This window comes from Scomber japonicus, chromosome 23 (genome assembly GCF_027409825.1).
Source record: "Scomber japonicus isolate fScoJap1 chromosome 23, fScoJap1.pri, whole genome shotgun sequence".
NCBI classification, from domain to species: domain Eukaryota; kingdom Metazoa; phylum Chordata; class Actinopteri; order Scombriformes; family Scombridae; genus Scomber; species Scomber japonicus.
The window spans coordinates 21,831,872-21,847,051 of record NC_070600.1 but is presented as its reverse complement, the minus strand read 5'-3'; the positions used below and the strand labels follow the sequence as shown (position 1 = coordinate 21,847,051).

General features: G+C 44.0%; 1 protein-coding gene across 1 annotated transcript in view; it reads left to right on the top strand.

The window, feature by feature from the left end:
* abcc9 (ATP-binding cassette, sub-family C (CFTR/MRP), member 9) overlaps positions 1–15,180 on the top strand; it is a 100,391-nt gene that overhangs the window by 28,079 nt on the left and 57,132 nt on the right. The window contains 2 exon segments of the mRNA XM_053343966.1: positions 9,351–9,407; positions 9,409–9,424. Of these exon segments, the coding sequence (XP_053199941.1) occupies positions 9,351–9,407; positions 9,409–9,424 (73 nt within the window).

Below are 15,180 nucleotides of genomic sequence, written 5' to 3'. Positions count from 1 at the left end.
TGAATGAAAGTTAGTTTAACCTTCCTGTCTCAGAGCTAGAAGCAGCTTGTAAACAGCTTCAGCAGAAGTTTGTATCATGATCAGATTCACTGAAGTCCGAGAAGCTTTTCTGAGCGAGGTGTTTAAAACCGGCACATAGAGGAGCGATGAACTCAGCTTCTTCCTGGACGCCTGCTTGGCTCTGGTACAGTCCCTTCTTAGTGAGGAAGTGGAAAGAGACCTTTGGGGAAAGATAAGTTTAGGTACAGAGGTGTGATGGTTGCCATTGAGGGGAATAGAACAGAAATAGATTAATATGAAGAAGACTCAAATAACATGAGTAGATAAAAGTAAGATGCACAGTAGATAGGGCTAAAACATATTTTTAAAAGTCTTAGCTTCTTAATTTTAACATCCATATCTGAAGCTTTATCTACTGCAGGGGGGTCAAACTCATTTTCATTTAAGGGCCACATACAGTCTGATCTGATCTGATGTGGGCCGGATTATTAAAAAGATGGAAGGAAGGAAGGAAGAAAAGGAGACAGGAAAGAAAGATTGGAAAAAAGGGAGGAAGGACAGAAGGAAGGAAGGATGGAAGGAAAAGAAGGAAGGAAGGTTGGTCAGAAGACAGAAAGGGAGGAAGGATAGCTGGAGGGAAGGAAGGAAAAGAAGGAAGGAAGAAAGGAGGGAAGGGCGGAAGGAACGCAGAAAGGGCACAAGGAAGGAAGGAAGAAAGGGAGGAAGGGCCACATACAGTCCGATCTGATCTGATGAGGGCCGGATTATTAAAAAGATGGAAAGAAGGAAGGAAGAAAAGGAGACAGGAAAGAAAGATTGGAGAAAAGGGAAGAAGGACAGAAGGAAAGAAGGAAAGTTGGTCAGAAAGGACAGCAGGAGGGAAGGAAGGAAGGAAGGATGGAAGGTAGGAAGAAAGGGAGGAAGGAACGCAGAAAGGACAGAAGGAAGGAAGGAAGAAAGGGAGGAAGGAAGGAAGGAAAAGAAGGAAGGAAGGTCGGTCAGAAGACAGACAGGGAGGAAGGACAACTGGAGGGAAGGAAGGAAGGAAAAGAAGAAAGGGAGGAAGGACAGCTGAAGGAAGGGAGGAAGAAAGGGAGGAAGGACAGCTGGAGGGAAGGAAGGAAGGACGGAAGGACAGATGGAGGGAAGGAAGGAAGAAAGGGAAGAAGGAAGGATTGAAGGAAAGTGGGCAGGATTTTTATTAAAGTCTATAGACGTAAACTGCAACTATACTCATTCATATATCTATCTTTTAGATTTTGGACAATATAATTAAATATGTAGCTGACAACTACACAGACACTTTCTGACGTCTTTCAAGCCGGTCTATTAAACAGTAGATCTACGCTGATATTTCACCACAGTTCACTTAATCTGCTCGTATTTTATTTTAAACATCTTGTTACATGGAGTGTTTGACTCATGTGAAGGGGGGGGGTTGGAGGGTGGGGGTGGGGGTGGGGGGGGGGGGGGCGGTCAATAACACTCAGACACGTAGGAGCTGCTCCCTAATACCACCATCTATTGAACTCTATCGACAGCTGTTTCATATCTTCACATCCAATCCAAGTCTTTTGCGGCCGCTCGGAGTCATACATGCGACTCGTGTTTGTTTGTATGTGTGTGTGTGTGTGTGCGTGTTACTCCCCCCCCCCCCCCTTCACAGGAAGTGTAGGATTCACACGAGAATTCGTTGCCCATTAAAGGGCCTTGTGAATGAGTCCAGCATTTTCTCAGCCCCTCTGTGAAGGCTGCTCTTCCTGTCTCATACCCTGCGGAGTGAAGCTACCGACCAGACAGCAAGGTCTGCTAATTAGAGCGAGAGAGCATCAGTAGAGTACACTATAATAAAAAAATTTAAAAAAAAGCCGCCATTCATTCATCTATTCAAGCATTTAGTTTATTTTTATTTCTTCTGAATAGCACGGGCTTCCCTTTTTTTCCATCTTTCCTTCCTGTCTGCTTTTCCTTCCTTCCTTCCCGTCTCCTTTTCCCTCCTTCCTTCCTCCTCCTTCCTTCCTTCCTTCCTTCCTTCCTCCATCTCCTTTTCCCTCTTTCCTTCCTTCCTTCTTTGCTTCCTTGTTTGATCCTTCCTTCTGCTTTCCTGTTTTCTTTCCTTCCTTCCTTCCCGTCTCCTTTTCCCTCCTTCCTTCCTTCCTTCCTTCCTTCCCTTCCTTCCTTCCATCTCCTTTTCCCTCTTTCCTTCCTTCCTTCTTTGCTTCCTTTTTTGATTCCTTCCTTCCTGCTTTCCTGTTTTCTTTCCTTCCTTCCTGCTTTCCTGTTTTCTTTCCTTCCTTCCTTCCGTCTCCTTTTCCCTCCTTCCTTCCTTCCTTCCTTCCTTCCTTCCTTCCTTCCTTCCTCCTTCCTTCCTTCATTCATCAATTCAAGCATTTAGTTTATTTTATTTCTTATGAATAGCATGAGCAAAAGCAGCCGCTATAAACAGCCTGTTACTGTTTTTTAAAAGGTAAGATTTTTGGAGCCTGGCTGCATGGGATTTTCTCCCATTAAGCCGTAACAGCATTACTGAGGTCAACCACTAATTTATTTATTTAGTCCTATTTGTGGAGCTGGCTTTGTGTACGGCAGCATTGTTGTGTTGAAATAAGAACTGTTGCCACAAATTTGGAAGCACACTGTGCTTAAAATATCTTTTGGCACCAGTAAAAGCAATCAGAGCTGCTTTGTCAGGTGGGTGAAACAGCAGCTCCTGAACACCCCCCCCCCCCCCCCCCCCGCCCCCACACACACACACACACACACACACACTTTAGTCTAAGTAGGGTCTGCACTTTTCACTCTTGTTATAACTATTTCTGCAGCTTTTTGCACAGACACCACTATGCATGTATTCCAGGAGAAATGTGCACCATTATCACCATTTTTGAACAATTATTGAACCCCGTCCTTTTGCTTCTCTTGCACTATGAATGGACAATGCATTATATGAACTACTTAACTAGCTTTTTGATTGAGGTATAAACAACCCAAAACATAAGTGTAGCCATATGTGACCTCATAGTTTGATCATACAGTGTATTAGAAACCTGATGCTAATGATCAAATGTTAGCATGCTAAAACGCTAAGCTACACTACTGCATCTCCAATCACATATTTCCATTAGTCCACTTCTGTATAGTAATCTCTGTACACTACGGACTAACTTGCATAGTGCTCAATTTCAACAGGTTAGTGTTTCAGATCAAACACGGCCGTTGCACACTCACTGGAAATGATGATTAGCTAGTTAGCAAGCTAGTGTTAGCATTTGCGGTACCAAATCATTACAGGCTGCTAATTTAACCCAATAAATGTATGTATGACAACAGTATAATGGTGCTTAGTGCAAAAAACACATGTATACTTTATATTTGTGTAATGCAGCGATGTTCACTGTAGTTAAAACGTTCCTCGCCTGTCATTTCCTGTTTAAAAACTTGTCCTTCCTCTTCTGCTACGGAGCCAAGATGGCGACCGTTAATGGTGGGAAGTGTCCAACTTTTTGCTGGTTTTGACTGCAACCATCCAGCTACTCATAGTGCATTTTTCCATAGGCTATTTCTCAGTGTGAATGAGAGTCAAATATTAACAGTAAGTACAGAAGAAGAGATTTGAGACACTTAACTTCAGTCTGCAAGCAGGGTCACTGTGATCACGTTGTCATGCTTGTGTTAGCATTTAGCTTAAAGCATTAGCATTTAAGTACTGAGCTGCTGAAATGGCTTTAGACTGTTAGTGTTGTGGTAGTTTGAACATTCTTTGTATTAGTCATGAAAATATTATAGCCCGACTAACGATAACGAGTCTATAATTTTACTTTTTCCCCTCTATTTTTCTCTTATAATAAGGTTTCCTACCATGGAGGTGTGTTAGCAACATGTTTGATTGCTTTTCTTATTTCTCAGCAACTAATATGATAAATTAAAAGTTATTGTTAAAGCCAAAATTAGGAAAGTATGCTCTAAGTTATAACAAACTAGACTTATCATTTAAAATATGTGTAATTCCCCTTTAATCAATATGAAGTTAACGTACTTTTGACACCAGTAGTTTAAACCTTTAGTTTATTTATTGCAGATTTAAACTTCCTGTCGACCCCTTCTGTTTTGACTGTTCCTTCTTTCTTCCCTTCCTTCCTTCTTCCCTCCCTTTCTTCCTTCCTTCTGTCCTTCCTTTCCTTCCTTCCTTTCTTCCTTCCTTCTTTCCTTCTTTCCTCCCTTTCTTCCTTCCTTCTGTCCTTCCTTCCTCCCTTCCTTCTTTCCTCCCTTTCTTCCTTCCTTCTGTCCTTCCTTCCTCCTTTCCTTCTTTTCTCCCTTTCTTCCTTCCTTCTGTCCTTCCTTCCTCCCCTCCTTTCTTTCATTCTTTCTTTTCCTTCCTTCCCTCCTTCCTTCCCTTTTAATCAAAATGAAATTAACTTACTTTTGACACCAGTAGTTTAAACCTTTAATATGGCTTATGATATATATACTTTCTTTCTTTAGTATTAAAAGGTTTGCAAACGTAATCTCCAAGAGCATTTCCTGCAGCGTTGCATTAAATCATCTTTTTTATTATTATTATTATTATTATTATACAGCAGTGACCCACATGTAACCTCACATTTCCTTCTTTTTATGTTTCACTCCCTCTCTTACTTCCGTTCTCTTTCCCTCCCTTTTCTTTTTGGATAATATCTTTGGATAAGTTTGCTTTCCCTTCTTGTACCTCCTCATCCTGCCTTTGACAAACTTCACTGTTTTCTCTCAGTAGCCACAACATTAATCTGATATCTGACATGTTTATTCTCCTGATGAGTTACGTTTAATGCTGCTCACGCTGTTTATTACAGAGCTGGACGGGTTCTTTAATCACTCGCTGCAACAAGAAAATATAATAACATAAACATCAGATTCATTCAAGTGAGTCAAGGAAGGAAGGGAGGAAGGATGGAAGGATGGAAGGGAGGAAGAAGGAAGGAAGGATGGAATGAAGGAAGGAAGGAAGGAAAGGAGGGAGGAAGGATGGAAGGGAGGAAGAAGGAAGGAAGGAGGGAGGGAGGGAAGGAAAGGAGGGAGGGAGGAATGAAGGAAGGAAAGGAGGGTGGAAGGAAGGGAGGAAAGAAGAAATGAAGGAGGGAGGGAGGAAAGAAGAAATGAAGGAGGGAGGGAGAAAGGAAAATAGGAAGGGACGAAAGGAAAGAATGAACGAAGGAAGGTAGTGGGGAGGAAAGAAGGAGGGAGCAAGGAATGAAGGAGGAAGGGAGGAAAGGAAAGAAGGAAGGACGGTAGGACGGAGGGAGGAAAGAAGAAATGATGGAGGGAGGGAGAAAGGAAAAGAGGAAGGAAGGAAGGGGGGTAAGGAGGGGGGGGGGGGTTGTCAGATAAAATAAATATAAACAAATAAAAGCAGCCGATGGGAGGAATGTAAGCAGAGTCCGAGTGGGAAGCAGGGTGATAGATCAGGAAGAAGGGATTAGATCTTTTCTTTTCTTTGGGGGGATGTTTAATATTTAAGCTTCATGTAACTCACACGTTGATGCACAGGAAGCTAAATCCTTCTGTCCTTCCTTCCTTCCATCTTTCCTTCCTTTCTTCCTTATCTCATTCCTTTCCTTCCTCCCTTCCTCCTTTCTTTCCTTCCTTCTTTCCTAATTTCCTCCGTCCTCCCTTTCTTCTCTCCTTCTTTCCTCCCTCCCTCCCTTCCTCCCTCCCTTCCTCCCTTCCTTCCTCCTTCATTTCCTCCCTTCATTCCTTCCCCTCAGTCCTTCCTCCCTCCCTTCCTTCCTTCCTCCCTCCCTTCCTTCCTTCCTTTCCTTCCTCCCTTCCTTCTTTCTCCCTCCCTCCTTCTCTCTTTCTCTTCTCTCTTTCCTTCCTCCCCCCCCTACCTTCCTCCTTTTTCTCTATCCTTCCTTCTTCCTTCCTTCCCTCTTTCCTTCATTCCTTCTTTCCTCTGTCCTCCCTTCCTTCCTTTCCTCCCTTCCTTCCTCCCTTCCTTCCTTCCCCCCTTCCTTCCTTCCTTCCTCGTTTCCTTTCTCGCTCAGTCCCTCCTTCCGTCTTTCCTTCTTTCCTCTGTCGTACATTCCTTCCTTTCCTTCATTCCTCTGTCCTTCATTCCTTCCTTTCCTTCTTCTTTCCTACCTCCATTCCCCTTTCTTCCTCCCTCCCTCTTTCTCTCTTTCCTTCCTCCCCCCTAACTTCCTCATTTTTCTCTGTCCTTCCTTCTTTCCTTCCTTCCCTCCCTCCTTCCTTCATTCCTTCTTTCCTCTGTCCTTCATTCCTTCCTTTCCTTCCTTCTTCCTCCCTTCCTCCCTTCCTTCCTCCAACAGGAGGTTTAAAAGGTTTTTCTAGTTGTAGTCATATCCCATATTTTTAAAAAATGAACAAAGAGATATTTAACTACTCTTCATCTTTGCCTCTGCTCAGAAACACACACATAAATGAGCTACAGCAGCTGTCCTTCCTTCCTTCTTTTCTCCCTTTCTTCCTTCCTCCCTTCCTTCTTTCCTCCCTTTCTTCCTTCCTTCTGTCCTTCCTTCCTTCCTTCCTTCCTTCCTTTCCTTTCCTTCCTTCCTTCCTCCCTTCCTTCCTTTCATTCTTTCTTTCCTTCCTTCCTTCCTTCTTTTCTCCCTGTCTTCCTTCCTTCCCTCCTTCCTTCCTACCTTCCTTCCTTCCATCTTTCCTTCCTTTCTTCTTTCCCTCATTCCTTCCCTCATTCCTCCCTCCTTTCCTTCATTCCTTCTTTCCTAATTTCCTCCATCCTCCCTTTCTTCTCTCCTTTTTCCTCCCTTCCTTCCTTCCTTCCTTCCTTCGTTTCTCCCTTCCTCCCTTCCTTCCTTCTTTCTTCCCTCCCTCCATCTCTTTCTTTCCTTCCCCCTACCTTCCTCTCTTCCTTCTTTTTCTCTGTCCTTCTTTCCTTCCCTAACCCTAACCCTAACCCTAACCCTCTTCCTCCCGTCCTCTTTTCCTTTCTCGCTCAGTCCCTCCTTCCTTCTTTCTTCTGTCCTCCACACATGAGCAGCTACAGCAGCTGTCCTTCCTTTCTTCCTTCCTTCCTTCCTTCTTTTCTCCCTTCCTTCCTTCTTTCCTCCCTTCCTTCCTTCCTTCTATCCTTCCTTGCTCCTCTTCCTTCTTCATCTTTGCCTCTGCTCAGAAACCCACACATGAGCACGTGTTCTTGGACGACTTCAGAAAGAAAATAAATGAGCTACAGCAGCTGTCCTTCCTTTCTTCCTTCCTTCTTTTCTCCCTTTCTTCCTTCCTTCCTTCCTTCCTTCTTTTCTCCCTTCCTTCCCCTCCTTTCTTTCCGCCCTTCCTTCCTTCCTTCCTCCTTGCCTTCCTTCCTTCCCTCCTTCCTTCCTACCTTCCTTCCTTCCATCTTTCCTTCCCTCATTCCTCCCTCCTTTCCTTCATTCCTTCTTTCCTAATTTCCTCCATCCTCCCTTTCTTCTCTCATTTTTCCTCCCTTCCTTCCTTCCTTTCTTCCTTCCTTCCTTCCTTCTTTTCTCCCTTTCTTCCTTCCTTCCTTCTATTCTTCCTTGCTCCTCTTCCTTCTTCCTCTTCTTTGCCTCTGCTCAGAAACACACACACATGATCACGTGTTCTTGGACGATTTCAGAAAGAAAATAAATGAGCTACAGCAGCTGTCTCTCTCTTGTGTAATGACATTTTTATCTGTCAGCGTTTTGTGTTGGGATGAACTCTCCAGAGAAATGCATCGCTTTAGGGTTTTTTTTTTTTTTTTTTTTGAAGGTTTGGAGACCCACATAGCATGAGCGCAGCATGTGTTCCTCCTGCTTGTGTAATGTGCAGTTATGACTGAGCAGCACTCACTTTAACCCTCCTGTTGTGCTCAGTTCAAGGAAGGAAGGAAGGAAGGAAGAAAGGAAGGAACGAACAAAATGAGGAGGGAACGAAGGAAGGGAGGAAAGAGGAAGGAAGTGGGGAAAGAAGGAAATGAGGAAGGAACAAAGGAAGGGAGGAAAGGAGGAAAGAAGGAAGGGAGGAAAATAGGAAAAGAGGGAGGAAGGAAGGAAGGGAGGAAAGAGGAAGGAAGTGAGAAAAAAGGAGGAAGGAAGAAAGGAAGTAACGAAGGAAGTAAGTAAGGAGAGGAAAGACGGAATGAGGAAGGAAGGAAGGAAGGAAGGAAGGAAGGAAGGAAGGAACAGTCAAATGAGATAGGGTCAATTTGACCCGGGAGCACAACAGGAGGGTTAATGAACTCACAGTTTAGGGTTTCTTAAACTCTGGGTCATGTGTTACTCTCGTAGGTCGACACATGACAAGAAAACAGCACGTAGTCATGTGTTATATAAAAAAAGTTCTTTTACTGCTCAGCAAAGATAGATTTAAACTTCTTCTATGATCGTTTGTAAAGAATAAAAAAAAAAATCCGGTTTTTCTGAGTAATTTATTTTTTGGTCTGTTTTTCGGAGTCATTTTTTCTCTCCTGTTTTTCTGACTATTTTTTTTCTTCCTTCCTTCTCTCCTTCCTTTCCTTCCCTCCTTTCTTTCTCCCTTTCTTCCTTCCTTCCTCCTTCCTTCCTTCCTTCCTTCCTTCCTTCCTTCCTTCCCTCCTTTCTTTCATTCTTTCTTTCCTTCCTTCCCTCCTTCAGTCCTACCTTCCTTCCTCCCTTCCTTTCTTCCTTTCTTCCTTCCTTCCTTCCTTCTTTTCTACCTTTCTTCCTTCCTTCCTAAAAAAAAAAAAAAAAAAAATCCGGTTTTTCTGAGTAATTTATTTTTTGGTCTGTTTTTCGAGGTAATTATTTCTGTTTTTCTGACTAAACCGTTTTTCCTGTTTTTCTGGTTATTTTTTTCCCTGTTTTTTGGAGTAATTTTTCAAGTTTTTCGGGGTAATTTTTTTCTCTGAATTATCAAGATACTTCGAAATCTCGCGAGAACATTCAACCTGCAAGTGACTTCCATCTATGGTGACTCCTGCTCCGCACATATGCCCAGTTTCTAAGCTTTTTGGTGAGACTTTGTCTTTTGACCAATATTTGCAATTACAGAGAGAAAAGGCAAAGATGGAGAAAGATATATAATAATAGTAATATATCATCTATATGACTTAAAGACAGGATGATCTCCCAGTGACAATCTCGCCAGTGTCTTAAACTCAGATCAAAGTAAAACTTGATTAAACTAAACAAGGGTTAGGTCATGTTTGCTTCCATTACATCGAGCTCTCAATAAAGAGTCAATGTGTCCAATGTTTTGAATGCTCCTCTAAACTCAGGAAATAAATTAGCCCGAAAAACAGAAAAGAAAAAAATCAATCAGAAAATCAGACAAAAATTCCCCCGAAAAACCAAGCATAAAAATAAATGACTCTTTTGTACTGATTTTTTTCTTTATTTTCTGTTTCTGTTCAGGTGAGCAATGGATTCTTCACCTGGGGAAGCAACCTGTCGACGCTGTCCGACATCAACCATCCGCATCCCAACAAGTACAGTGGGCTTAATTTATCCAATATTTCTTTATTTGAAGATATGAATAGTGCTGTAGTTGTAGTCTTTGAAGCTTCAACTACAAAAATAAGCTTATTGGAAAATCAGAATTGTTTAAATACCCATGATCACACACGTTCTTCTCTTTGAATCTAACAAAATATCTGCACACCTCGACAAAAAAAGATCAAGTTTGAGGTTGTAGACTGAATGAAAACTCAATCTTGGTTTAAAGATGCATCTTAGGAGGCGTTGGGACCATAGACTGTATAAAAGAAATGGACGTAACATCCGTGACGTCACCCATTGGTTTGTGGACTGCTGCTCGGAAGCTAATAGTTTCGAATCTAGGCAGCGCCATCTTGAACATTTCAGGTGCATGCTGGGAAAAATAAAACACGGATTCTACTTATATGGGCATGAGGCGGGGCCATGGGCGGAGCGGGGAGGTTGCTATGGTTGCGAGGGCTGGATCTCGAGGACATTCCAAGTAAACCGAAATATCCCCAATATTCCCAATCTGTCATCACTAAAACTCTCACACCACTGAAATCTTACTTCACGGTAAAGGACAAACGTTAGAGGTTAAAGGCAGGCGGGGAGTTCTGGTCCTCTGAAATGAGGCCAACGTGGAAGTAACTTAGAGCTGCATTCTATCAAAAGGCCACCAGGGGGCGACCGTCTCTATACAAGTCAATGCAGTGTTTCCCACAGATCTGAAGGCAATGTGTGGTGGTAGTCCGGCGACCGACGGGGGGGGGGGGGGTGGTTGGTTGGTTGGTCGATTTCGGTAAACCGGGGGGGGGTAGATCTCGCTGATGGAGACACACGCGGTGAGCTATGTGAGAGAGACGCGTGAGTGACAGAGAGACGCAGGGAGAGCAGAGAAAGGAAAAACGAAATGCAGCTTAACGAATACGATGCGTATTTTTTAATTAGCGTTAAAAAAAAAAATTAATAACGAAACGCAATATGTGGCGGCCGGTGTTGAATCTGTGGCGCACCGCCACGAATTAGTCTATGTGTGGGAAACACTGCAATGGAGAATTCACCAACTTCTCACTTGATTTCTAACCTCAGTAAACGTTTTCAAAATGTGTTTATGGTCTCAATCGCTAGTTTAAAGCCTTCTTCAATGCAGTATGACGTTCATTTGGGACATTTTGGCCTCCCTGATTTTATATGTGACGATAAAGCAGGGTATACATTAGGGCGTGGCTACGTCCTGATTGACAGGTTGATTGACCAATGTCCTCGAGATCCAGCCATCGCAACCATAGCAACCTCCCCGCTCAACCCATGGCTCTGCCTCATGCCCATATAAGTAGAATCCGTGTTAATTTTTTCCCAGCATGCACCTGAAATTTTCAAGATGGCGCTGCCTAGATTCGATACTATTGGCTTCCGAGCAGCAGTCCACAAACCAATGGGTGACGTCACGGATGTTACGTCCATTTCTTTTATACAGTCTATGGTTAAAGGTCGACTGAAACCGAGCCGTTCTCTTCCCATGGTTGTCAAATACTTCTGTGTCTGCATGAGATACCACAGGGACGTGACAAAGCATGAGTCACTGTGGAGTCCGTTGTGGAGACGCAGTGGGCTTCAGCTAAATCTGAATTTAGACCCGTCAGAGTAACGATCATCTGCAACTTCCGAAAAACCAGAAATGAAGCAATAATATAAAAAATGACCACCAGTTACAAGGAACCTGCATCATTACCCAGCTAGTAATGTTTTAATCATGTACAGTAGAACTCTGGTTGGGCACTCTCTCTGTATGACAGGAACCATGGTTTAATCAATGACGTATATGGCGGTTTACTCAAGCACTGAGGTATCATCGAGGGGTAAGAAGTCTTCCAGGGAACAAAAAGAGGACTGGAGGACAAATGATTCATCTACCGTCTTTAAAGTTGAATTTGGCTCTGATGTAGACATGAAACGTTAGGTTAGTCTGTTAGCGTCATTAGGAAGGTAATGGGGAGGAAGGAGGAAGGGAAGAAGGACGGAAGGAAGGAAGGAAGAAGGGAGGAGGTAGGAAGGAAGGGAAAAAGGAAGGAAGGAAGGAAGGAAGGAAGGAGGGAAAGAAAGAAGAAGGAAGGAGGAAGGGAAAGAAAGAAGGAGGGAAGAAGGAAAGGAAGGAAGGAGGGAAGAAAGAAGGAGGAAGGGAAGAAGGGAAGGAGGGGAAGAAAGAAGGAGGAAGGAAGGAAGGGAAGAAGGAAGGAGGGAGGGAAGAAAGAAGGAGGAAGGAAGGAAGGGAAGGAAGGAGGAAGGAAGGAAGGGAAAGAAAGAAGGAGGGAGGGAGGAAGGAAGGAAGGAGTTAAAGAAGGAAGGAGGAAGGAAGGAGGGAAAGAAAGAAGGAGGGAGGAAGGAAGGAAGGGAAGGAAGGAAGGAGTTAAAGAAAGAAGGAGGAAGGAAGGAAGGAAGGAAGGGAGGGAAGAAGGAAGGAAGGAGGGAATGATGGAAAGAAAGAAGGAGGAAGGGAGGAAGGGAAAGAAGGAAGGAAGGAAGGAAAGAAAGAACAGTCAAAACAGACTGGGTCAATTTGACCCGGGAGGACAACACAAAGGTTAAAGATATGCAACCTTTGCTGCCATGGCAACAGTGAACACCACTGAGGTATTATCGAGGGGTAAGAAGTCTTCCAGGGAACAAAAAGAGGACTGGAGGACAAATGATTAATTTACCGTCTTTAAAGTTGAATTTGGCTCTGATGTAGACATGAAACGTTAGGTTAGTCTGTTAGCGTCATTAGGAAGGTAATGGGGAGGAAGGGAGGAAGGGAAGAAGGACGGAAGGAAGGAAGGAAGAAGGGAGGAGGTAGGAAGGAAGGGAAAAAGGAAGGAAGGAAGGAAGGAAGGAAGGAGGGAAAGAAAGAAGAAGGAAGGAGGAAGGGAAAGAAAGAAGGAGGGAAGAAGGAAAGGAAGGAAGGAGGGAAGAAAGAAGGAGGAAGGGAAGAAGGGAAGGAGGGGAAGAAAGAAGGAGGAAGGAAGGAAGGGAAGAAGGAAGGAGGGAGGGAAGAAAGAAGGAGGAAGGAAGGAAGGGAAGGAAGGAGGAAGGAAGGAAGGGAAAGAAAGAAGGAGGGAGGGAGGAAGGAAGGAAGGAGTTAAAGAAGGAAGGAGGAAGGAAGGAGGGAAAGAAAGAAGGAGGGAGGAAGGAAGGAAGGGAAGGAAGGAAGGAGTTAAAGAAAGAAGGAGGAAGGAAGGAAGGAAGGAAGGGAGGGAAGAAGGAAGGAAGGAGGGAATGATGGAAAGAAAGAAGGAGGAAGGGAGGAAGGAAAGAAGGAAGGAAGGAAGGAAAGAAAGAACAGTCAAAACAGACTGGGTCAATTTGACCCGGGAGGACAACACAAAGGTTAAAGATATGCAACCTTTGCTGCCATGGCAACAGTGAACACCACTGAGGTATTATCGAGGGGTAAGAAGTCTTCCAGGGAACAAAAAGAGGACTGGAGGACAAATGATTAATTTACCGTCTTTAAAGTTGAATTTGGCTCTGATGTAGACATGAAACGTTAGGTTAGTCTGTTAGTGTCATTAGGAAGGTAATGGGGAGGAAGGGAGGAAGGGAAGAAGGAAGGAAGGAGGGAAGAGAGGGAAAGAAAGAAGGAGGAAGGGAGGAAGGAAGGAAGGAAGGAAGAAAGGAGGGAAAGAAAGAAGAAGGAAGGAAGGAGGGAAGAAAGAAGGAGGAAGGAAGGAAGGGAAGAAGGAAGGAGGGAGGGAAGAAAGAAGGAGGAAGGAAGGGAAGGAAGGAAGGAAGGGAAGGAGGGGAAGAAAGAAGGAGGAAGGGAGGAAGGGAAGAAGGAAGGAAGGAAGGAGGGAAAGAAAGAAGGAAGAAGGGAGGAAGGAAGGAAAGAAGGGAGGAAGGAAGGAAAGAAGGAACAGTCAAAACAGACGGGAGGACGACACAATGGTTAAAGATATGCAACCTTTGCTGCCATGGCAACAGTGAACACCACTGAGGTATTATGGAGGGGTAAGAAGTCTTCCAGGGAACAAAAAGAGGAGTGGAGGACAAATGATTAATTTACCGTCTTTAAAGTTGAATTTGGCTCTGATGTAGACATACTAGTGTTGAAACGTTAGGTAGCGTCATTAAAAGCTGCAGATGAATCAATGTCGTCCAGTCTCTCTTTTGTTCTCTGGAAGTCTGCCGTCCGTCACCTGATTTAAGCAACATGTCACTAGTTGGACGATGTGCTGAGAAACCTGTTTGGACTGGAGCAACAAGGATCCAGAGAACAGTAAAAAACATTTTCCCAAAAACCTTTAACCTCTGTAGCAATCCCCAAACCATGTGAGTAATAAATGTGCCAATGGTGAACAGTAGGGGTCTCCTCTGGTCATTTGGTGAAAGCCTTCTGGGAGAGATATAAGCCCTGTGGAGGAGTTTATAGGACATCATTTGGTGGTTTGGGTTTCTTGATGACGAGGAGATGAGGTTGTTCCAGAGAACGGGGGTAATAACAGACGTAATAGTTTGGATAGGGCTCGGCAATAACTCGAAAAATAATCGAAACCGACATTTACAGTAGAAACTCCAATGGACTTAATCTTGCTCATGTCAATTGATCGTGGTGTTCACTGTTGCCATGGCAGCAAAGGTTGCATATCTCTAACCTTTGTGTTGTCTTCCCGGGTCAAATTGACCCCGTCTGTTTTGACTGTTCCTTCTTTTCTTCCTTCCTTCCTTCATTCCATCTGTCTTTCCTCCCTCCCTCCTTCTCTCTTTCTTTCCTTCCTCTCTCTTTCCTCCCTTCCTTCCTTCCTTCCTTCCTTCATTCCTTCATTCCTTCCTTCCTTCCCCCCTTCCTTCTTTCCTCCCCATTACCTTCCTTCTTTCCTGTCCTTCCTTCCTCCTTCCTTCTTTCCATCCTTCCTTCCCCCGTCCTTCTTTCCTCCTCATTACCTTCCTTCTTTCCGCTGTCCTTCTTTCCTCCCCATTTCCTCCCTTCCTCTTTTCCTTTCTCCCTCCCTCCTTCCTCCTTCCTTCATTTCTTCTTTCCTCCCTCCCTCCTGCCTTCCCTCCTTCCTTCCTTCCTTCCCACCTTCTTTCCTTTCATTTCCTCCCTTCCTTCCTCCTTCCTTCCTTCCTTCCTTCCTCCCTCTTTTCCTTCCTTCTTCCTCCCTTCCATCCTTTCTTCCTCCCTTCCCTTCCTTCCTTGGCTTGAGGACAACAGGAGGGTTATAAACCTTCATATCTTGAGCTACTTTTAGTGCAGTTGGTAGTTTTCTTCCACATTTGGGGGAAAGGTTGACTACTCAAAGGAGGTCTGACAGTGATGCAGTATGTCTGATTTGGAAAGTTACTATCTTGACTTCTTCTATTTTTCAGTCAGTGGCCTTTAAAAAGAAAAAAAAAAGTCCGACTCATTCTCACGCTCTCAGAGATTACTCATAAAATGTGAATGAAGCATGTCGACGTGCCGTAAGAGTATTACAGCGATGCTTAGGCGATGTCACTGAAGCAACGAGTGTCAGGAGGTCGAGTCGTGTTCAGGAGGCTGCCAACAAATGGGAGCGTGGAGGATATCACACACACACACTCACACTCACACACACACACACACTCACACACTTGCAGCTTTCCCCCGGGGGAAGTGACTCGGTCGTGCTACTACTAAGACAAACAGGATTTGTAGTTTTCTGCCAGCTGCTGGTGTAAAGTTGTGCAGAGTGATTAAAAAAGTCCGAGTGTGTGTGAGACGTTCGGAGGTTCTGTTTAAAGTCACAGAGTTTAACACGGAGTAGGG